General features: G+C 41.2%; 1 protein-coding gene across 2 annotated transcripts in view; it reads left to right on the top strand.

The window, feature by feature from the left end:
* The window catches only part of ANGPT1 (angiopoietin 1), a 349961-nt gene that overhangs the window by 245348 nt on the left and 80364 nt on the right, over nt 1-24249 (top strand). For both annotated transcript variants that reach the window (XM_067537390.1, XM_067537389.1), the window contains 2 exons: nt 5429-5584; nt 8752-8873. In XM_067537390.1, coding sequence (XP_067393491.1) covers nt 5429-5584; nt 8752-8873 — 278 coding nt within the window. The remainder of the gene's footprint in view (nt 1-5428; nt 5585-8751; nt 8874-24249) is intronic.

Here is a 24249-nt window from a genome sequence, read left to right as displayed (position 1 = left end):
ACTGGTCCCTTCCATCTGGATCTGCAGAACTGGATGGCCTCATTGACATTGAACTCCAAACCTCTTATTCTTGAGGGGTACGTTGCAAAGAAGTGCATTGGAAACCTCATGGCATTTTCCTGTCTTTGGCACATGATAACCATCATCCATGCCTTTCTGATATACGTGACCAAGGTTCCATTTCTCAGTTTAAACTCCTTCCCCAACTCTTACAGTTCTACAAAAGATTTGAATTCTTCAGCCCATGAAATTCTTTAAGGCTCTATATTTTACCTTTCATGTTCTTCAATCTCACTTTTGAGGTGAGTCAGTTAATAATAATAATAAGAAATAATAATAATTAATAATGAACAATTATATAGTGCTTTTAATACTTGCATCCCAAAGCACATCACCAGTGTGGGAAAGGTATCATTATTCCCATTTTTCAGATGGACAAACTGAGACACAGAAAGGTGAATGCCATGGTGCAGTATTACTAATACACCTTCAGATAAGCAGGGTAGTGATTGTAAGCTTATTATTAATGCATGTTCATCATTATACTCTCTGAACTTCTGTGTGCTTCCTTGTTAGTGGCAGCAATCTGTTGTTATATTAACGTGCATTCTCTTACTGAGATTTAACATCATCTGGATACCAATATAATTAATATGAGTAAACTACAGTATATACTCCCTTGATCAAAGCAAGAGAAAAATCTCTCATTTTTTTTATAAATCATCTGTCAGAAGTCACGATCATTTACTTATGTCCGAAGTTACTGTTTCCATTTTAATATTCCTATTAGTATTTGGGTGGTTTCTATGAAGAGTATTCAATAAATATTATTCAGTAACAGTTAGATAGTCTTAAAGTATAATCCTCTGGAATGTTTATTAAACAGTAATGCTGAACTTCCTGACAGTTTTATTTCTGAGAATGCTACAACCTTTTTAAGCATCTCACTGAGTAATCCCACATTGCTGAAAATTCCTATAACAATTTAGTGAGTAGTACTGAAAGCAGATGCAGCTGAATTAATAGAAAGAGTAACCATTTTGTATATAAAGAGATATACCAGGAGAGAAGGGTATAGCAAAAAAAGCTGCATTTATTTTTTAAGGCACAAGGCAATTTAAATAAAGAGTGTAAAGTAGTTGTGTGTAAACAAGGAAATATTAGAGAAATAAAGAATGCATAAAGTATCTTGATCTGCTAAAATGATGTTTCATTCATGCATTATTTATGTACTTTGACCTTAATGGAGAATCCCTATGGAAAATTATGTTAAGTTAAATGTATGATTTAGTAGTTCTTGAAGAGTATTAAACCCCAAATGGTTGATGTTTGTTTACTTTTCTGAATGGGATTTTGTGTGTCACTTGCTTGCTATAAATCAGATCAGATGGTCTTTTGTGTAAGCATCCTTTAATCATTTGCTAATAGCTGCTATTCCTTTTAGTCAGTAAATGGTCCAATCCAAAGTACCTTAAAACAATGAAAAGACTCAAAACAACTTCAGTGTACATTGGATCAGGCCCATAGTGTTTGATCGTGAATACATCTAGTTAATTCTGGTTTCCTGTAATAAAAATAATGGGTGAAATCCTGACCCTTTTGAAGTCAATAGTTTTGCCATTGATTTCAATGGAACCAGGATCGTACCCAATAAATCTAATCAGCAAGCTAAAAGAAATGGGAGAAAGTAGAAAGGGAATTAATTTAAGGAAACTTTCAGGGCCAAGCTGATTAATTTTATGACCAAATTACTGTAATCCTAGTCCCTCCTTTCCCAATGTCAGCAAATAGTTCCTGACAATCAAGGTCTGAGATATGTTCAAACGATATGTGAGATATGTTGTGGTAGTATCCCTTTATAACCTGTACTGTAACGTCCCTGCTTTAGAGCACATCATCTGAGAATCCTCCCTTTCAGTCAGGAAGTGGAGGCAGAGAAGAAATTTGAACATCCTATTTAGGGGCCCCATGTTTAGAATGTGGAGAAGATCCATCCTGTACCTTATTCCAGTGACACTTTCATGTGGAGTATTTATAACCATTCTGTCAGGGGACAGATTGGATAGAAGTAAAAGTACTAGTTAAAGAAAGCCAAACATGAGCAAGGGATTGGCTAAAGTACAATGTGCTGCATAAGATGTACCTTCAAATGTTTCTGAACATAAAGCACTGTGTAAAATCATCACGGCCAAGTAAAATCTCCCTTTGACTAGCCCAAAATCTTTAGCCTTTACAGTGTCCTAGTTGTGAAGAGAATAAACTCACACTGGTAATGGCTACCTGGAGCTTTCCACTGCGCACACACATACACGCACAAATTCTGCCTTGTTTGTTAATCACTTTTGTTTTATTACTTATCAGATTATTCAGTGGTAAAACCATAAATATTTTGACCATTACACTCAAACGCTGTATAGATACCCAAATCAAAGGGGCAACTTGGCAGCTCAGGCAAACATTTTTGTGGTCTGGGATTATGAGACATCTACTTTATAACTCTGTCATGCTGAGTGATCAGCATTTTTCCAGGCTGAAAAATCAGATCTTAATCATTTTTACTCATAAAATATTTAACCTCGAGGTAGCAGTCTTTTTTCTGTAAACATGTTAAGATCAGTAGGAGATATATGTGGACAATCAAATTTGTTACAAATCTTTTCTGAGCTCAGTTGATGTAGCTCATCAGAATGTGTTTAACGGTTATCCATCTCCACAGGAATGTTTATAGATAAGATGAAAGCTGCCCTTCTTATTAATCACACATTGTATATTTGACTTCTGCTCCCTTCCTCAGTCTCTAAATCAACTACATCTGGTTCTTACTGCTTAGCTGTGCAGCTTACCTTTCACAGTGAAACATGCTCACTGCTATGAATTTGATTAAAAAACGAATTACTGAGTCAAATGGTTGTGACTAAGTTTTGGTAATCAGCTAACCATAAATATGATCACTTATCGCAAGAAAGCACTGATGGATGTAAAGGAAATCTCAGTGGGTGTCATTTGTCACAGCTCCATTGATTTTAATAGAGATCTATGTATACAGCCAAAGATCTGGGCCAGTGCATCTCCCTGTTAATATTGTATATAAGACATTAAACAAGATGTTAGTACTATGTTTGTGTAAGTCAGAAACAAAGTCAGCATTTTTTAGTATGGCACTGTCTTTGTTGCATATTATGGCAGGGCCAGGGGCTAAGCAGTTAGAGAAAACAATCCAGGACTGACTAAAAAGAACAAACCAAACCAAACCAATCTCTCTGGGGTTTCCAGTTTATTTAGAAGGTCCGTGTTCAAACAGATAACACAGGCAGCAACAATTCTGGCTTCATCCCGTTCATTCAGTTGAACAGGCTGTAAACTGCACACAAACAATATCAAAGCAACACTGACAGACAATAACAATGAAGTGGCTCGTGTCTTCAAAGAACCCTCTTCTGATTTCTGATTTCTAACAATCTCCATCTTTCTCTCTCCTTTTTAAGATTCTTAGCCTGGTGACAGTCAGCTGCTTTCCCCACTAAGACTTTGAAATCCCCTGCTGGGATTTAACCCAATAAAACCACATGGCTGCCTGGCCTAGCCAGGCACTCTCCTAGGGGCCTGGGAAACAGAAGGATCCCTTCCAGGAGATTTTGAGCAACATATACATTGTTATATGTGTACAATGCTTGATTTTCTCCTGTAGTGAGCTCTGTTCAGGGTAGGGGCCATTTTGGAGCCAGTCACAGCCCTTGCCTCTCCACCAAGGCTGCTCCAGCATTACTATAGTTGAGTGCAGTTTAAGGACTGCTCTCTCTCATTCCAGTTAGGGCACCTGAGGGACGCAAAAACAGCTGAGAATTGGGAGACCAGAACTGCACACTGCCCTGCCCTCCACATGCCCCAGCATGCCCCTTTCCCCTATAATAGGCCCCCTATGGTGGGATTAGGGGGGGAAAGGCAGTTGTCATACAAACCATCCCCACCAGTTTTACACCAAGAGCTCTCTGATGCTGGGGAAATTCTCAGCTAGGACCTGGCCCAGATTTCTGTGGTTTCTTCTGCTTGAGTGACACAAAGGGGCTCAAAGAGGAGGAGACAACCATGTCCCTTCTCCCATGCATAGGTCAGAAACTTGCAGGGTTTTAAAGTCACCATGTACTGTCATTTAGATCCACTTAGATGTTGTTGCATACCTATATAATTACAAGGGATTCTACAGCTGTTAATACTCTCAGACTGTTGTTTGTAACAATAATTCTTTTGAAACAGCTCATAAAATCATTAGACTGGTCACATGTAAATGTAACATTCCTATGTACTTTATGGAGCTCTTATTAATATTAATCTCTTATTGACTTCAGCAATTGCCAGTCTTCAGTCAATGTGGAGTTAATTATCTCAGCATGTATTTATTTAACAAAACAACTCTCTGTCTCGTAAAGTCTAAAATAAATCCATTTTTACTTGGGAAGCTTTGAGTGACAGAGTTCATTTGAAGCTATATCAAAGTAATCCACAAGGCCCCCTACTACTCTGATCACTATTGACTCCAATGTCTTATATCTCCATCCTCTGCTCTTTGAAGTTCCTCTTTAAAACACGCTCCTGCCCTGAACCCCCTAAGCCCTAGTCTTTCCGTCAAAGATGTGTTAACAAAACAGATGCATGCACACATTTTAACAAACATGGAGCTAACCAAACACATGCTGGATGACACTGCTCAGTTTCTTTTGATGGCACCCTACTCTTCCCATTCTGTTTCTGTACATTATCTATTTAGATTGTGAACTTTTCAGGACAGGGATTATGCTGTAAAGAGTTTCACATATTTTTGGCACTATGTAAATGATAATAATATTATTACATGTTATATAATAAGAAGAGCTTGTGATAGCATCAATAGCCATTGGGGCAATATGTGGACTATTAAAAAAAAAAAAAAAAAGCTTAGAAAAAGGTAGGATCTTATTCACACCATCTGATTTTTGCATATAAATTAACATGTTCTTTGTTGAATCAGCTGCTCTGCAAGTTCAGTGTGTGATTGTTCATAAGGCAAATTGCAACAAACTCCTGTTTCCGTAAAGGCACGATTGAATCCTCAAGAACCACTCTAATGAGATGATTTGATGGGCTCAACATTGGGGTACCTGGGTGGAGTTTAGGGTCGGTGATATGGAGGAGATCAGACTAGATGATCGGGTCTTCCTTTCAAGCCTTGAACACTATGACTAATGGTCCTACTGTGCTATAGACTTTATCTTTCACTGACTTCAGAAGAAATGCCATGCACAGAATGATGGGGAGGAATGGCCTCAGTGAAGAAGCTGAAACTTCTTCTTACAGTAGAATTCCTAGCTAATCATTGCTCTGTCATTACCAGTGTGCACAACTGGTACCTTTTCCTTAAAATGCCCTTTTCATTACCTTTTCTCTTTCACAGCTCGAGAACTACATTGTGGAAAACATGAAGTCGGAGATGGCCCAGATACAGCAGAATGCGGTTCAGAACCATACAGCCACCATGCTTGAGATAGGAACCAGTCTTCTAAGTCAGACGGCAGAGCAGACGAGAAAACTCACAGATGTTGAAACCCAGGTCTGTCCCGAGGGCCATATTCTACAAGCATTTACTGCAGAGAACCTTCCCCATCACCTCCTTTTACCACATCATCACACAGTGGATTTCAACACTATGCTCCAAGAAACATATACACTCTTTGTTTATTGGTAACAACAGCAATGATGACTGATTCTCGTTATGTATTTTTCTTTAGACTTAATGAGGGGTGGTTGGTATATTTAGCTTTGTATGTGTTTGTCAGGCTGGACTGACCAAAAAACTAACCAGCATTTGACTTCAAATAAACAGTCCAACTACCAACTGTGAATGATACACGTGTCAAGCTAAATAAATAGTTTTAGGTTAAAATAGCTCCTTTGATCTACATTATTACTTGCCACTTTATTTTGAGAAATTTTATTTATTTTCTCTGAAATGTTTCCAACCATTTGAGAAGTATTGTACATGTGGAGTTTTTACAGGTCCAAGAGAGAGGGACAAACATTCATTCATTTTTCAAGCACTGTGCTGCTATACCATTTGCTATTCTACAAAGTTTTACAATGTGGCATGAATATAAGATCATTTTAAAGCATAGTTTCTCAACCTGTGGTACGCGTACCCCTGGGGGTACGTGAGACACAGGTAGGGGGTACGCGGTGAAAAACCCCGTGAATGGAGGCAGGCAGCAGCCGCCTGCTTCCCTCCCAGTCCCAGCTCCCAGAGTGGAAAATAGAGTGTTGGGGTACTTATTAAAACGTTCAGAAATTAGGGGGTACTTGCTACTTAAAAGGTTGAGAAACACTATTTTAAAGGACACAGCTTACAAAGGCTTCCCCCTATAGTACTGAGCGTTAATAACTTTAAAAACTTTAATTAACAACTGAGCAATAAAACTAGTGGGCAAATGTGCTGTTCTTAAAACCTGTAATTTATGCAGAATACTGTATCAGCTGAGGTCTAATGTTTATCATATGGCAGCATATACTATTTCTTGTCTTTTGACTTTTCTATCACTTTACAGTTCACATTAGACTAATTTTTCCTTCTCCAGGACTTCTCTGGGCTGTTTCTAGTGGGTGGTATCTTTAACAGTTGCAATGCATTCAAACTGTTTATTTAAAACAAATGTATTCATGTGTTGTATTTATTTGGTTTGTTGTAGCAAACTGTTTGAGATAGATCATACTGTTTGCACTCAAGTCCTGACCCAAGTTTACAATATCATTCCCAAATTATTACATAATCACTTTACAGTATAAAGAAGAACAATAGCAATTACCAAAGAGGGGACACTTAATTTACTCTAGCTAAAGATGATATGCACATGGTGATGACAAAATTGTCTTACTCAAACTCTCAGCTGCTTATTTTTTTCATACATTGGTTAATAAAAGTTGCCAGCTCAAATGACCTTAGTTTTTATGTGATGGAGTATTGGTTCATGAAAATGTTGGAGCACATCTGTTCTATTGCACCATTGCACATAGTATTTTAGTATCTAATTGCAACAATACAAATCTAGATGTTGACTTTGGACTACGTGCCCTTGTAGAGGAACAATGGGGTGTAGAAACCTTTCTTTGTGCCTCTGCATGAGCAACCTAGACTTTGGGTCTTCCCAGGGGTCAGTGGGTGCTGTGTGCCCATTTACTCCTTCTTGACGCAGATGGGTGGGGAAGGGGAGGGAATGGTGGAGCCTTGGCTCTGCCCCACTTAGAATAATAGAATAATTAGAACAGAGCTAGAAGAGAGCTTGAGAGGCCATGAAGTCCAGCCCCCTGCTCTGAGGACCAAGGACCAAGTAAACATAGCCCAACCCTGACTGATGTTTGCCCAATCTATTCTTAAAAACCTACAATGATGGGGATTCCACATGATCCCTTAGAAGCCTGTTCCAGAGCTTAACTACTCTTATAGTTAGAAAGTTTTTCCTAATATCCAACCTAAAACTCCCTTGCTGCTGATTAAGCCCATTGCTTCTTTTCCTACCTTCATTTCTCCATGGCATGCCTCCCAAGTAAGGTAGAAAAGGAATCTCAAGACATGTCTACACTGCCATGGCAGCAGACATCAATGCATGCGGCATCAAGGCAACATTGACGGGAGAGCATTTCCCGTCAATGTAGTGTCGTGAATACATTGCGCTGCATAGACAGAAGTATGTCAACATGAGATACGCTTGTTACAGTGTAGGCCAGGCCTCAGAGAGAGGGTCTCAACATTTTCAAATGAATTGAGGTATTATTAGACTGAGTCTTGTGCTTTGTGCTGTCTCATGTAAGGTAGATTCCTTTTAGTCATGTATGGGGAAACATAATCACATGATGATATTGACCATTATCTGTCTAAAAATCTTTTTATAGTGTGCTTTTAAATAGACACAGCAGTCATTTCATTGCATTTCAGCAGTGGTCTTCCCTCTATCATATGTACTCTTGTAGATAACATGCGTTAGAATCTCGTGGGATGGAAGTTCCTACATCAATTAAGAAATTATTACATTATTATTGTCATTCTTTTTTAATATTCCCTTCATTTTTGAGCTGCAAACTTATACTTGAGTTGAGAATCTGTTACTTTCCATGTGAAAATAATTTTGCCATTTCAGTGATACCCATTAGTGCTTGGACCTGTAAATTGGTCCATGAGAGTGGATCCTTGACCCTTCACAGAGACCCAGTGAAGTGAAAGACAACTGCAGGGAACAACTTGTAGGATCAAGCTCTCACAATCTGTGTAACGGTGCAATGGTGTTGACGTAAGCAGATACTGAGTGCATGCCAACATTGCAAAAGAGAAACCTTGAGAGAATGCTGTCATAGAAGCTCTGGTTACAAAACATCAGACGCACCAGTTTGGCATGTATTCAAATCCTATCCAAGTACTCTGATGCTCTTATTATCTAGTCATGCTTTGTATACATTTAGTTTCCCACTTTTAATGGCATCATAATATTCTGCAACAAATATGGGGCCAGAGCTTCAGCTGGTGTATACAAACATAACTCCATTGACTTTGATTTACACTAGGTGAAGATCTGGCCCCAGGTTTAAAAAATATTTTAAAACATGAACTGACCTCTACAATTAGTCATCATACAAGCTGACATAAAGTAGAATAAACTTGTTACTCACTGCTCAAGTCTTCAGAATGGTAATACTAGAACATTGCAAGTTTTAATGCTTTTATTTATCCTCAAGGTACTAAATCAAACATCCCGACTTGAAATTCAGCTGCTGGAAAATTCATTATCTACGTACAAGCTGGAAAAACAACTTCTGCAGCAGACACATGAAATCCTGAAAATACATGAGAAAAACAGGTAAGAGAAAATTGTTAACCTCTTAAATGCTGTCTCTGTTTACCACAAATACTCTCCATTTATACTACTTTAAACCACTAAGGGAAATGAATGTTCTGAGCCTAGAATAAACAAATACAGACTGATAGCTACGGGAAAGCATAAGGATCTATCAGCAAATCAGCTATACAATGTGTTACTAAAGTGTGGGATTCCCTATATTAAAAAGTATGGTGAAGTTGACTACTGTGGCAAAATTCCTAATTGTAATCTTTTAATAGAATGGAACAGTTTATGTTTTCAAATAATTAAATATATATATCAGGATGAAAAAGCATAAGGAATAGAGAATTCTTCCGAAATACATTTAGAAGTATTGAAGTGGAAAAACTACCAAACTACTAATTTTTTCTGCTCAATCCTAAATGTTGCACTCTAGCATAGTTAGTACCTGTTCTGTATGCAGAACTCCTGCTTACAGCCATGGGAGCGCTATATATGAAGGATGTACATGGGAGATCTGACTGTAGACCAGAAGCTGAGGAGAATTTTGTCCTCACTTTAACATTATAAAGCAATAAGGAGATAGTAGCTGGCCCTCCAAATTTGGGGGTGAAAGAAATAATCTAACTTTGGGGTTACATGCTTACAAATAGGCAAGAAGCACTCCACATAATTGCACTCATCTATACTCACATAGCCAAAAATGAACTCAGGTTTGTGCAGGGGTGTCACAAAAGTGTTAGAATTTATTATGTATCTAGCACCAGAGGCATGAGTGACATTTCACAGAAAAATAAAATAAAAAGTTCATGCCCTGAAGAGCCTAAACCAGAGGTTCCCAAATTGTGGTGCTTGCCCCACTAGGGGGCAGGGAGGAATGTTCAGGGACCTGGGCTAGCTCCCATGGGGGGCGGGGAGGGAGCACCACCCAGCCTGCTCTGTCCCAAGTTCTGCTTCAGTCCCACTCCCCAGCCATGGCCTCAGCACTCAGCCCCTGGCTCCCAGCCCCCAGTGCCTGGCCCCTAGCTTGGCCTTGGCCCCCAGCCCCCATCTCCGTACCCGGTCATGGTCTCAGCTCCCGGATGCATCCTTGCCCCCACCCTTGGCCCCCAGCTCTGACCACAGCCCCCAACCATGGCTCCACTCTTAGCTGCAGTTCCCGGCCCCAACAGTGGCCCCATTCTCAGCCCCAGCTGGGGGACGTTGGAGGACAAAGAAAGGGGCAAGAGGGGGCATGGGATAATAATTGTCTATAATAATGCATAAAAAGTAGTTCAATAAATAGTTCTGTTCTCTTTTTGGGAAAAAGCAGATGATGATGATGATAATGACCATTCCAACAGTAACTAAGGACAGTGTTAAATATTAAAGTTAGAAATTTTTAAATGTTTAAAGCAGCAGATCCAGATAACTTTTGTCCAAGACATTTTAAAAAACTGTCCTTGGAGCTCTCTGGGCTGTTAACGTTGATTTTTAATAAGTTTTGGAACACCAGAAAAGTTCCAGAGGACTGGAAGAAATCTAATGCTATGCCAATATTTGAAAAGGGTAGGTAGGTTGACCAGGTATCTGTTGCCCCATCAATCGTGGGCAAAATAATAGAACAGATGATATGGGACTCAGTAAAGTACTAAAGAGGTCATATAATTAATGCCAATCAAAATGCGTTTATGGAAAATAGATTTTATCAAACTTAGCTGATATCATTTTGGATAAGATTAAAAAATTGGTTGAAAGCCCTGACGTAATATACTTAGACTTCTGTTAGGCATTTATCTTGGTATTGCATTATATTTTAGTTTTAAAAAAAGAACAATACAAAATAAACATGGTACAAATTAAATGGATAAAAAATGGCTTAATTGATAGGTCTCAAAAAGTAACTGTATATAGGGAATAATCATTGAATGGATGTTTCTAGTGGAGTTGCTCATTGATCAGTTCTTGGCCCAACACTTTAATTTTTATCAATGACCAGTCAGAAAACATAAAATGATTACTGACACAAAGATTGGGGGAAGTATAAATAATGAAGAAGAAATGTCACTGAAACAGAGTGATCTAGTATGATAGGTGAACTGGGCACAATCAAACAGTGCATGTCTTGATGGAGTCAAATCTCAGATTATACCTTTACGAGCAAAGAATGCCCATGTACTTACCGGATGGGAGACTCTCTCTTAGAAAAAAGTTACTCTGAAAAAGACTTGGTGGTCATTGAGGATAATCAGATGAACATGAGCTCCCAGTGAGATGCTGTAGTCAAAAGGGCTAAGCAATCATTGGATGAATAAACCGAGGAATATCCAGTAGCAGTGTGGAGGTTGTATTGCCTCTGTATTTGGCACTGGTGTGGCCACGGTTGAAATAATGTGTCCATTTCTGGTGTCTGTAATTCAAGAAGAATGCTGAAAAACTGAAGTAGAGCCACAAGAATGATTAAAGGATTGGAAAAATTCCTCATACTGAGACAATCCAGGAGCTCAATTTACGTATCTTATCAAAGAGAAGGTTAAGGAGTGATTTATTCATAGTCTGCAAGTATCTACAAGGTGAACAAAAATGAGGGCTCTGTAATCTAATGGACAAATATATAACAAGATCCAATTGCTGGAAATTAAAGCTAGACAAATTCAGATTAGAAATATGATGCAAATTTTTAACAGTGAGGATAATTAAGCATTGGAGCAATTTACCAAGGGCTGTAGTGGATTCTTTGTTACTGGAAATCTTCAAATCAAGAGTGGATGTTTTTCTAATAGATATGCTGAAATTTAACTACAACTATTGGACTTGAAGCAGGATTAATTCAGGAAACTCCTATGCTCTGTGTTATGCAGGAGATCAGACTAGATGTCCTTTGCCATCTTAAAATATATTAAATTAAATGGCTCCCATAATAATCAATACCAATGGCAACAAACTATTGGAAGGCAGAAGGAAAGGAAACAGATGATGATGGAGAAAGGCAAAAGTGCCCTTGAGAGTGTATTATTATACAGAAATGATTGCTAATTTTGTTACTTTTTAGAACTGGACAAATAATTCACTGTCAATACTATTTGTTGTGAATTTTGGCAATTTATCTAATCTCATAGAGTCATAGACTCTAAGATCAGAAGGGACCAATATGATCTTCTAGTCTGACCTCCTGCACAATACAGGCCACAGAACCTCACCCACCCACTCCTGTAATAAACCTCTAACCAATGACTGAGTTATTAAAGTCCTCAAATCATGGTTTAAAGGTACAGAGAATCCACCAGCGAGTGAGCCCATGTCCCATGCTACAGAGGAAGGCGAAAAACCCCCAGAGCCTTTGCCAACTTGCCCTGAGTGAAAATTCCTTCCTGACCCCAAATATGGCGATCAGTTAAACCCTGAGCATGTGGGCAAGACTCTCCAGCCAGACACCCAAGAAAAAATTCTCTGTAATAACTCAGAACCCACCCCATCTAATATCCCTTCACAGGCCATTAGCATATCTACCACCAGTAGTCAAAGATCAGTCTATTGCCAGACTAGACTGTCCCATCATACAATCCCTTCCATAAATTTATCATGCTCATTTTTTAAGCCAGCCATGTTTTTCCCCCACTCCTCCCTTTGGAAGGATATTCCAGAACTTCACTCCTCTGATAGTTAGAAACCTGCATCTAATTTCAAGTCTAAACTTCCTGATGGCCAGTTTGTATTAATTAGTTCTTGTGTCCACTCTGGCACTGAACTTAAATAATTGCTCTCTCTTCCTGGTGTTTATCCCTCTGATGTATTTATAGAGAGCAATCATATCTCCCATCAACCTTCTTTTGGGTAGGCTAAACAAGCCAAGCTCTTTCAGAAGCCTTTCATAAGGCAGGTTTTCCATTCCACGGATCATCCTAGTAGCCCTTCCCTGCACCTGTTCCAGTTTGAATTAATCTTTCTTAAACATGGGAGACCGGAACTGCACATAGTATTCCAGATGAGGTCTCACCAGCACCTTGTATAATGGTACTAATACCTCCCTATCTCTACTGGAAACACCTCATCTGATGCATCCAAGAACCGCATTAGCTTTTTTCATGGCCACATCACATTGGCAGCTCATAGTCATCCTGTGATGTATGCCCAGGTCCTTCTCCTCCTCTGTCACTTCCAACTGATGTGTCCCCAGCTTATAGCAGAAATTGTTATTAGTCCCTAAATGCATGTCTTTGCACTTTCCACTATTAAATTTCATCCTATTTCTATTACTCCAGTTTACAAGGTCATGCAGATCTTCTTGTATGATATACCAATCCTTCTCTGTATTGGCAATACCTCCCAACTTTGTGTCATCCACAAAATTTATTAGCACATTCCCACTTTTTGTGCCAAGGTCAGTAATAAAAAGTTAAATAAGATTGATCCCAAAACCGAACCCTGAGGAACTCCACTAGTAACTTCTCTCCAGCCTAACAGTTCACCTTTCAGTATGAACCATTGTAGTCTCTCCTTTAACCAGTTCTTTACCCGCATTTCAATTTTCATATTAATCCCCATCTTTTCCAATTTAACTAATAATTCCCCATGTGGAACTGAATCAAATGCCTTACTGAAATCTAGGTAAATTAGAACCAGTGCATTCCCTTTGTCTAAAAAATCTGTTATCTTCTCAAAAAAGGAGATCAGGCTGGTCTGGCATGATCTATCTTTTGTAAAGCCATGTTGTATTTTATCCCAATTACCGTTAACCTCAATGTCTTAATTACTTTCTCTTTCAACAATTTTTCCATGACATTGCATACTGCTGAGGTCAAACTAACAGGTCTGTAGTTACCCGGATCACTTTTTTTCCCTTTCTTAAAAATAGGAACTATGTTAGCAATTCTCCAGTCATACGTTACAGCCCCTAAGTTTACAGATTCATTAAAAATCCTTGCTAATGGGCTTGCAATTTCATGTGCTAATTCCTTTAATATTCTTGGATGGAGATTATCCACCCCCCTGATTTAGTCCCCTTAAGCTGTCCCATTGACTTCTATCTCGGACGTGGTAATTTCTACCTCAATATCCTCATTCCCATTAGCCACCCTACCACTATCCCCAAGGTCATCATTGGCCTCATTAAAAACGGAGGCAAAGTATTTGTTTAGTTATTCGGCCATGCCTAGATTATCCCTAACCTCAGTTAAGTATCACCCCATCATCAATGTTGAGCGGTCCCATTTCTTCTTTCTTGGTTTTCTTCCTATTTATATGGCTATAGAACCTTTTACTATTGGTTTTAATTCCCTTTGCAAGGTCCAACTCTACTTGGCTTTTGGCCTTTCTCACTTTATCTCTACATGTTCTGACCTCCAAGAGGTAGCTTTCATTGCTGATCCCTCCCATCTTCCATTTCTTGTAGGCTTTCTGCTTTCCCTTAATCACCTGTCTGAGATGCTTACTCATCCAGTGTGGTCTACAACTTTTGCCTATGAATTTTTTCCCCTTCCTTGGGATGCAGGCTTCAGATAGTTCCTGAAACTTTGACTTGAAGTAATTCCAAGCCTCCTCCACCTTTAGATCCATGAGTTCTTCAGTCCAGTCCACTTCCCCAACTAATTCTCTTAATTTTTTAAAATTAGCCCTTTTGAACTCAAAGACCCTAGTCACAGATCTATTTTTGTTTATCCTTCCATAATAATTATTTGTGTATACATTTTTTATTAGCCAATCAGGGCTGTCAAATGTCATTCAGAAGAGGTTGGATTGAATTGTGGATTGATTAAATCAGTTTCATAGATGTATAAAATTGGAAATACGAATGTTTTAATTTCTTTTAATTGACTGAACAAATAGTTGTATTGTTGATCTGCTAATATCCACTTAGTCCAAAGTATTTATTTAGAATGTGCAAGGGACAGAGTCATTTATGTGATATCTTGTGTATTTAATGTTCTTTCTTTATTTATGTATCTTAACAATGTGTCAGGGTGCAAGGCCTGTGTGACAGTAAATAAACTTGACTTGACCTTTGGGTGGCTACACTGACATTCATGATGAAATGGTCTGTGACATGATGAAATAGTCTAAGTTTGTGTATGGAAATAAAGAATGTGTTGAAAAGCAACATTTAAATTGTATTGTCTCCCTTGAGAAACATAGATGTATGGGACAAACAGAAAAATAGATGGGAATGTGGTCTAATGATTAAAGCAGGGACCTTGACTGAAGACTTCTGGGCTCTGTCATGACTCTCTTATTAGCTGAAAGGAAGGATGATGATGTGGTTCATAGATTCTAAGGCCAGAAGGGCCACTGTGCTCATCTAGTCTGACCTCGTGTGTAACAGAGGCCATAGAACTTCCCTGAATTAGTTCCTGTTTGAACTACAGCATATCTTTTAAAACAGTCATTCTCAACCAGGGATGCGCAGGTCTTTCAGGGGGTACATCAACTCATCTAGATATTTGCTGTGTTTTACAACAGGCTAAAAAGGACTAACAAAGTCAGTACAAACTAAAATTTCATGCAGACAATGACTTGTTTATATTGCTCTATACACTATACACTGAAATGTAAGTACAATATTTATATTCTAATTGACTTATTTTATAGATATATGGTAAAAATGAGAAAGTAAGGAACTTTTTAGTAATAGTGTGCTGTGCCACTTTTATATTTTTATGTCTGATTTTGTAAGCAAGTAGTTTTCAAGTGAGATGAAACTTGGGGGTACATAACACAAATCAGATTCCTCAAAGCAGTATAGTAGTCTGTAAAGGTTGAGAATCACTGTTTTAGGAAAACATCCAGTTTTGATTTTAAAATTGCCAGTAATGGAGAGTCCACCATAACACGGGCTAAATTGTTCCAAAGTTTAATTACCTTCACTGTTAAAAATGTGCACCCTATTTCCAGTCTGAATTTGTCTAGCTTCAACTTCCAGCAATTGGATCTAATTATATCTTTGTTTTCTAGAGTGAAGAGCCCATTGTTAAATTTATTGTTCCTTATGCAGGTACTTACAGAATCTGATCAAGTCACCTTCTAACCTTCTCTTTGTTATTCTAAACAGATTAAGCTCCTTGAGTCTATCACTATAAAACATGTTTTCTAGTCCTCTAACATTTTCATCGCTCTGTATAGTTAAGGCCCTGGAGTGGGACTCAGGAGATCTGGATTTAATTTCTAGCTCTGTCACTTGTGTGACACTGAACAAGTCATTAGGGCCTGATCTTTTAATCAATTATGCACGAGTTTCTATTTAAGTAAATAATTAGTCCCAATTAATTTTTGTGCCTCCTTTCCCCATCAATAAAATGGGTACAGTACTACTTTTTCGAGTCATATCCCAATGGGTGCTCCACTTCAGGTGCGCATGTGCCTTATGCACCTTTGATCAGAGAATTTCAGCGTCAATGCCCATTTGCTCTGCACGTGCACCCTTGATACCCTCATGTCCCACAGTAATTGTATATAGATCAGCACAAAAAAATCTCCCTCAGTTCCTTCTCAACCATTTTGACCTGAAATAGCTTTCTCTATGCATAGCTTACTTCTACTGTTTGTTTTGGTTTTAGCTTACTATAGTTCTAGTTTCAGTTTTAAAATTCTTCATTTTATTTTTTTCAGGCAGCTTTTATTTCGTTAGACAACCCTACCCCACCCTTTGTGCGAAGGGTCCTCCCCTCAGGAGTTGTTGCCCCAGAATATGCCTGGCACTGGGGGATTCAAATGCTATCTCACTTCCCAGTAACCTATCCTAGTCAGTGACAATCATTCTTGTTGTGTCTGTTGTTTGGGAGATGTGCACATCCCATCTAAGTGAAAGATCTGTTCAACATTCAAGAGTAGATCCAGAAAAAGTCTATTGGTACTGGAAACTTCTAGGTCACTGAAATCATACCCTTCTCTGATACCTCCTATCTCTCCAATTCTGTCAAAAAGAGACAATCAACACCACTTCTGTCTGCTCTCCCCTTGGACTATGCTAAGGACACCTCCTGTGACTCTCAGATTTCAGTTCAGGGTTCACTTTGTTATCAGCCTAGAGATATCTCTTCAAACATTGGTTCTGAGAGATACTTCAAGACCTAGACAGACTCATGCTTCCTCTTATCTGGCCTGGTATGAGGAATACTGGTTGCTTCCTCCTCTTCCGTATGGCTCCTCTCAATGGCCATACTGCTACATATTGCTAACAGTTTTCTAGATCTCCCAACTAAACATGGAGATCACCACAGGCCACAGTCTCCTGCTACACCTATTCTTCAACAACCTCAGCTCAAGAGGAGTCTTTTGAGGAACAAGAGGCAGAAGCTGATAAGGAAGTGACACCACAAACTAATATCTCCTCATCCTCACCAAAGGAGGCTGTGATGCCCCCTCCCTCACTTCTTATGCAGAGGATTTTAAAACAATTTCAGGAGCTTATGAAAAGGATCACCAAATCGCTTAAGATCCCTTTAGAGGAGGTTCAAGAATCTCACCATAAATGTGTAGATATTCTGCACACAAAAACCTCCAGAAAAGCAGCCTTACCTGTGTATGAGACTGTGCTTGAACCTGCCAAAGCCATCAGCCACCATACTCCCAGCATGTAAAAGAGATGACTAAAAGCTCTTATATTCCAGCTAACAACTCTGAATTTTTATTTACACACCCTTCACTACACTCTTTGGTTGCTGATGCCATCAACAAGTGTGGCGGGCAACATCATTCTAAAGCAACCTCCTGATAAGGGCTAAATATCTAGATCTCTTTGGTCACAAGCGCTACTCATCCATGGTGTTACAGTTCAGGATTGCCAGCTGCCACACTCTGATGACTAAGGCTATGTCTACACTGCAGAGTGAAGTCGACTTACTTAAAATTGACTTTCACCCACCGATTTTTAGAAGTCGCTGGAGCGTGTATACACCACACTCCTTGTGCCGGGCTTGTGCATCCACACTCGCCACGCTTGTGTCGACATTCAAAGCAATGCACTGTGGGTTGCTATCCCACAGTGCAACTAGCCACGGGGGCTGTTGAGACGAGTTCATTGTCCCATGATGCAATGCTCCTTCCCCCTCCCTGCTTGCCCCAAAGAAACAGGAAATCAGACCCTGTCTACACTTACCTCCGGGATTCGGCGGCAAAAAACTTGTGTAACTCCCATCGACTTCTCTGCTCCTCTTCTGCACACCGTCTTCACTGCACTGCGCTGATGGGAAACACGTTCCCATTGACGCAGCATTACGCCACTTGCAAAGGTGGTCTTAGTACGTCGATTTCTGGATCGAATGAGTGGGTCTTCACTGACCACTCAATTGATCCAGAGAAATCGATCTGACAGCACCAACTTTGCTGCCATCATTGTAGCTGTAGCCCCAGTTTTTGCTCCGTTTGTTTATGCCACGCTCTCACCATTGCTGCGGAGACATGGAGCCAGCTCAACTCTGCATGATTATTGTGAGCATCACAAATACATCGCGGCTTATCCTTGAGTATTTTCAAAGGCAAGCGAGAACCCGAAGCACAGACAACAACGTCACCGAGGCTGCCCTGCTACAAGACATCGAGCGGAACAATTCCCTATTGCTCCAGGCCGTAATGCATCATCTACAGTCTGTGGAGTGCTGGTTCTGGTCCCGTGAAACAAGCACAGACTGGTGGGACCACACTGTTATGCAGCTGTGGGATGATGACCAGTGGCTGCAGAACTTTCATATGCGAAAGGCCACTTTCCTCAAACTTTGCGTGGAACTGTACCCCTCCCTGAAGTGCGTGAATACTCGCTTGAGACAAGCTATGACGGTGGAGAAGCGAGTGGCCACCACTCTATGGAAGCTGCCAACCCCCGACTGTTACAGCTCAGTTGGGAATCAGTTCAGAGTTGGTAAATCTACAGTGGAAGTTGCCGTGATTCAAGTGTGCAGGGCCATCAATAGACTTCTGCTACGAAGGGTAGTGACTTTGGGAAACGTGCCGGACATAGTGAACGGGTTTGCCGTGATGGGGTTCCCAAACTGCGGGGGGGCTATTCATGGCACACACATCCCTATCTTAGCGCCTGCACACCTAGCAACAGAGTACATAAACCTCAATGGGTACTTTTCCATGGTGTTGAAGGCCCTTGTGGATCACAGGGGTCATTTCACCGACATCTCTGTGGGGTGGTCTGGAAAGGTGCATGACGCACGCATATTTAGGAACTCGGGGCTGTTCTCTAACATGCAGGCGGGCACTTTCCTCCCGGACCAAAAAATTCACATCAGTGTGTGGAAATGCCAGTAGTGATCCTGGGGGATCCTGCTTATCATTTGCTCCCTTGGCTAATGAAGCCATACATCGGGCACCTTGACAGCAACAAGGAGTGTTTTAATAACAGGCTAAGCACTTGCAGAATGGTGGTGGAATGTGCGTTTGGGCACTTAAAGGCCAGATGGAGAAGTCTCCTTACTAGGCTGGACATGAGTGAAAAGAACATCCCATCAGTTATATCTGTGTCCTGTGTTCTTCATAATGTGTGTGAAGCTAAGGGGGAAAGGTTCCCCCAGGGTTGGGCTGTGGAAGCAGAAAGACTGGCCTCCAATTTTGAGCAGCCAGATGGCAGCAATACGCTCATAGGCCAATCGCGGTACGCTTTGCCTCCGGGAAGCATTGAAAACCAGGTTTTGCAATGAGACGCAGTAATGATTTCTGTTTCTGTATGTTTTGTGCCTTTGCTTACAATCCCCCCTATATCAGTATCCTCCAAAGCCCTCCCCAAACAAGCTATGAATTAATAAAGAGATGTATTGAAATAATGCAAACTTTTATTTATGAACATTCAAGTTGGTGGGGGCGAGGGGCAAGTGTTCATTCACAGTCTCAAGGGGTAGCATGGTTGCTTGCAGGACAGCTGTCAGCTGGCCGCCACTGCTTTCTGCTTGTCTCCACCAGGGTGGAGTGCACCACGTACTGCAGCCTGGCCATTCTCCTCTGAGACCGCTTGGGGGTGCGGGAGAGGGAGGGCAGCAAAGCCATAGGTGGAGGAGCATTCTGGAGGGGCTGCAGCGGGACTCTGTCCGGCTGCCCCTCCTCCTGAAGTCCAAAAGCCGCCTGAGCATGTCTGCCTGATCGCACGTGATTTGCAGCATCTCCTGCATGGTACTGCGCTCATGCTCCTGCATTGTTCTGCGATTCTCCCTGTCCATGTTCTGTGACAAGGTCAGCCGCCACGCTCGGAGCTCTGTCTCTGCAGCCGCAGAGGCATTCATTAGCTCGCCAAACATGTTGTCCCATGATTTTTTTCCTCTTTCTGATCTGCGATAGGCTTTCCTCAGCAGTTCTAGAGGGGGGTGCCAAAGCCGAGGTGTTTACAGAATGAAAAGAAATGCACAACGTTGCCACTGTTAGCAGACACAGAAAACTGAAGCAAATGCAACAATGTATAAAATACTCCCCTTAGTGTGCAGAAGGCAAAGCCAGACCCGAATTCCATTACAAGCATCTCAGAAGGGTCAGTTCACTGTGCCGTTACAGAGATGGTAAGCCAGGGGCACTTTACTCTGCTATAGAGAGGATTAATTATCTCTAAAAAGCTCATTTCAAATATCCTGTATGAGAGGGCTGACCAGGCACCACAGTTTAATTAAGATGACCGTTTTGGGACGAGGTAGCCACAGTGTAGCTGAGGACAGCGAGGGCAGGTCAATAGTCTCGTCAGATACCATGGCAAAATTATTTAAGTGACTCAGTAGCCCAATAAAAAGGGGATTTGAGAGATATAGGGTATCGGCTGTGTAGCTCGGGTACTTTAAACATGCACAGTCTTCCCTAGGTGACCATTAGCGATATCAGTCTCTTGAGGGTAACACATAAGGAAAGGGAAGATTTGCTGCATGCAGCAGGGTACCGGCCTGGCCCTTATGCTGCTATGCTGTGTTCTGCCATGATTCTGGCTCACTTGATTGCAGTGTGGCACAGCAAAGTATCCTATCATGGAGGAAGAAACAAGGCTGCCCTCCCCCAAAACCTTGTGCAAAGGATAACAGATTACCTACATGAAAGTTTCCTTGAGATATCAACGGATGATTCTTGGAGCATGCCTCTGCACATAAATAAACTGTTCTGGGAATAACCCGCCAGTAAAGTCTGTTAAACCCCTGAAATCCCCTTCTCCCCCATTTAAAAGGACATAACTGCTAAGAAGAAAAAAAACTCACCAGATGTGCCTTCCCCGGGCTCGTTATTTCTGTCCTGTGTGCTGCTGGACTGCTCTGGGGTCAGGAATAGGTCCTGACTGTTTGGGAGAACGGACACCCTGCTCTCCTGCACCCTGCTCTCCTCCTCCTCATCCATGGAGTTCTCATCATTCTCCCTGGACTGGGATGCAGCAGAGGTATTGACGCTGCGTAGTGGCACCGTGGTGGGGTCACCACTGAGAATTGCATGCAGCTCCTCATAGAAGCAGCATGTTGTGGACGAGGAGCCAGAATGGCTTTTAGCTTCCCTGGCTTTTTTAAATGACTGCTGTAGCTCCTTGATTTTCACGCGGCATTGCTGCGCGTCCCTGTTGTGCCCCTGCTCCAACACGCCCTGGGATATCTGCCCGTAAATGTCCAAATTTCTTTTGCTGGCTCTGAGCTGAGCCATAACAGACTCCTCGCCCCACAGACCGATGAAATCTAAGACCTCTGGTCGACTCCATGCTGGAGCGCGTTTGGGCCTTGCAGTAGCCTTGACGAGTTCAGCTACAAAGCTCTCTCCATGCTGGCTGCACAGGAAATGAAAATTCAAATTTTCCCGGGGCATGAGGGGAGGGGCCATTTCCGGTTTACGTGGCCATGTAACAGCAGAGCGCGAATGTCCAGAGTGGTCACAACGGGGCATTGTGGGTTACCTCCTGGAGACCATTAATATCGAATTACATTACGTTCTATCTACACTGATGCAAAATCGATCCATGAAATTCGAATTATGCGCTATGCCACTTGCGGAGATGGTTTTATAAAGTCGACTTTTGCCAGACTTTAAGTCGACAGAACTAGCATGCCAGTGTAGACACAGGCTTCAGGAGATCGACGTAAGTGACGTTACGTCGACCTCCGTCGCCAGTGTAGACCAGGCCTAAGTATAATTACATAAACTACAGCATATATCATTTATTTTTAAAAAATCTTTCTATAGAACACAGAGAACAATTTCAAGTGATCATCGTGGAGGGTCATCTCATAGCAAGGACCTCCTTACAAGATTCCCTTGATGTGGTGGATATAGCAGCCCTGAGCTATTTCTATGACAGTTGTTGTGCATCATGTGTCTTGCTTGCAAATGTCAGGATTCCCAAGGAAAGTCTAGAACACTGTAGCAGACCCTCCTTTTGATGGATGTAAACTTTTCAGCGAGTCCACTAATGAATCTTTGAACACTCTTAAGGATTTGAGATCTACACTCTAACCTCCTGGGATCACACCTGTGAACAAGAGAAAATTTAACATGTCACTGACAACTCAGAGATTCGACCCAGCCCAGTTCCCTGCCATCCATAGATCTTTTGAACCACCAAGGAAGAGGCCTAGTTTTCAGAAAAGGAAACTGTCTGCCCCATCTATTGCTACTACCCAGCCTTCCTCATCATCTAAATGTCAATTTTGATGTTTTGGTCAAGGGTCAAAACCAGCCCCAACTTCAGATACTAGAGCTGCACTATTCTGCCTACCTCCACCCACCCTTTGGAGACATGGTTCCCACTTTCAGCCTTCATGGGAGCAGATTACATCTGACAAATAGATTTAGTAGGTTATAATATCAGATTATTCCATTCATTTTATCTGCCTTCCCTCACCCCACCTATCTTCCCCGACCGTTTTCAGGGACCCATTTCATGAACATTTATTAGGACAGGAAGTCCACTTCCTACTCCATATTGGAGCCACAGAACCAGTTCCTGCCCAACACAGAGAGAAGGGGTTCTATTCCAAGTACTTTCTGATTTCTAAAAAGAACAGGGGATGGAGGCTGATTTTAGATCTCACAGTGTTGAACACTTCCATCAAAATGCAAAAGTTAAGGATGGTAATTCTTGTAACTATAATTCCATCAATAGATTCAGAGGATTTCTTCACAGCCCTTGACCTTCAGGATGCCTACTTACATGTCAGGAAACATCTATGTCACAAGAGATTCCTCAGTTTCACGGTCAAACAGGATTGCTTCCTATATTGAATGCTTCCTTTTGGACTCTTGTCTACCTCCAGAGTCTTTTTTAAAGTGTTGCCAGTGATGGATTATCACCTATGTCAATTGGGAATAATCATGTTCTCCTACCTTGATGACTGGTGCCTCAAGGGCTGATCATACAATGATGTTCTCTGCAGTAAGGAAAGCTATGACCCTATGCAACAGGTTAGGACTCCAACTCATCATAGAAAAGTCCACTTTGACACCACTTCAACCAATACAGTTTATAAGGGCTTCTTTGGATATCATAACATCTTAGGCTTACCTATCAACAGACAGGTTTACCATATTGACAAACCTCATTTCCAGGGTTCAGCTAAGCCCACAGATGGTCAAATATTCTCTTCAACTTCTAGGTCACGTGTCAGCCTGCACATTTATCACTCTACACACCAGGTTGCTGCTATGCTGCTTCCAAAGCTGGCTGAGAACTGTCTACATTCCAAACAAACACAGTTTTGACAAACTGATGTCTGTTCCTCATCAAATTCTGGACTCTTTCAGCTGGAGGAAGGACCTGTGCAAAGTCTGTGCAGGAGTTCCCCCTACCGTCGCCATAACTTCAGATGCATCTCTATTGTGATGGGGAAATCATTTCTGTACACAGACTGTCTGAGGCAAATGGTCCACCCAGCACTCCCTTCTTCACGTCAGCCTCTTGGCACTCAGAGTGGTCAGGATTGTCTGCATTTACTTCTTCCCTATAATCAAGGTCATTACAGGCAACATAGTCTGCGGGTACTACATAACTCATCAAGGAGGATTGAGATCCCCTTCTCTTTGTGCAGAAGCAATAAAGCTATGGAACTGGTGAATAGCCAATCACATTTCCATTTTAGGCTCATACCTTTCAAAATATCATGGCAGACAGTTGGAGCAGGCGCTTTTCTTCCAAGATTACAAGTGGGAACTAGATAGCCTGATCTTCAGACATATTTTCCTAACTTGAGGCTTCACAGAAGTGGACCTGTTTGCCACCACCTTCAACAGAAAGTACAAAAAATCTGCTCAAGGGGATGCCTAGGTCATCAATTGCTAGGGGATGTTTTCCTCATCCCTGGGATGCTAGATCTCCTTTATGCCAATCCCCTGACACCATTAATATTCAAAGTACTAAACAAAATCAAGGAAGACGGAGCCAAGATTATTCTAATTGCACCCACTTGTCCAAGACAAGTTTGGTTTCCTTACTTGATTAATTTCACTTCTTGCTCAGCATTACAACTTCCAACTATTC

Source organism: Emydura macquarii, unplaced genomic scaffold, assembly GCF_026122565.2.
Source record: "Emydura macquarii macquarii isolate MOO-44397 ecotype Brisbane River unplaced genomic scaffold, CSIRO-AGI_Emac_v2 contig_383, whole genome shotgun sequence".
NCBI classification, from domain to species: domain Eukaryota; kingdom Metazoa; phylum Chordata; order Testudines; family Chelidae; genus Emydura; species Emydura macquarii.
This window is presented reverse-complemented; position numbering and strand designations above follow the sequence as displayed.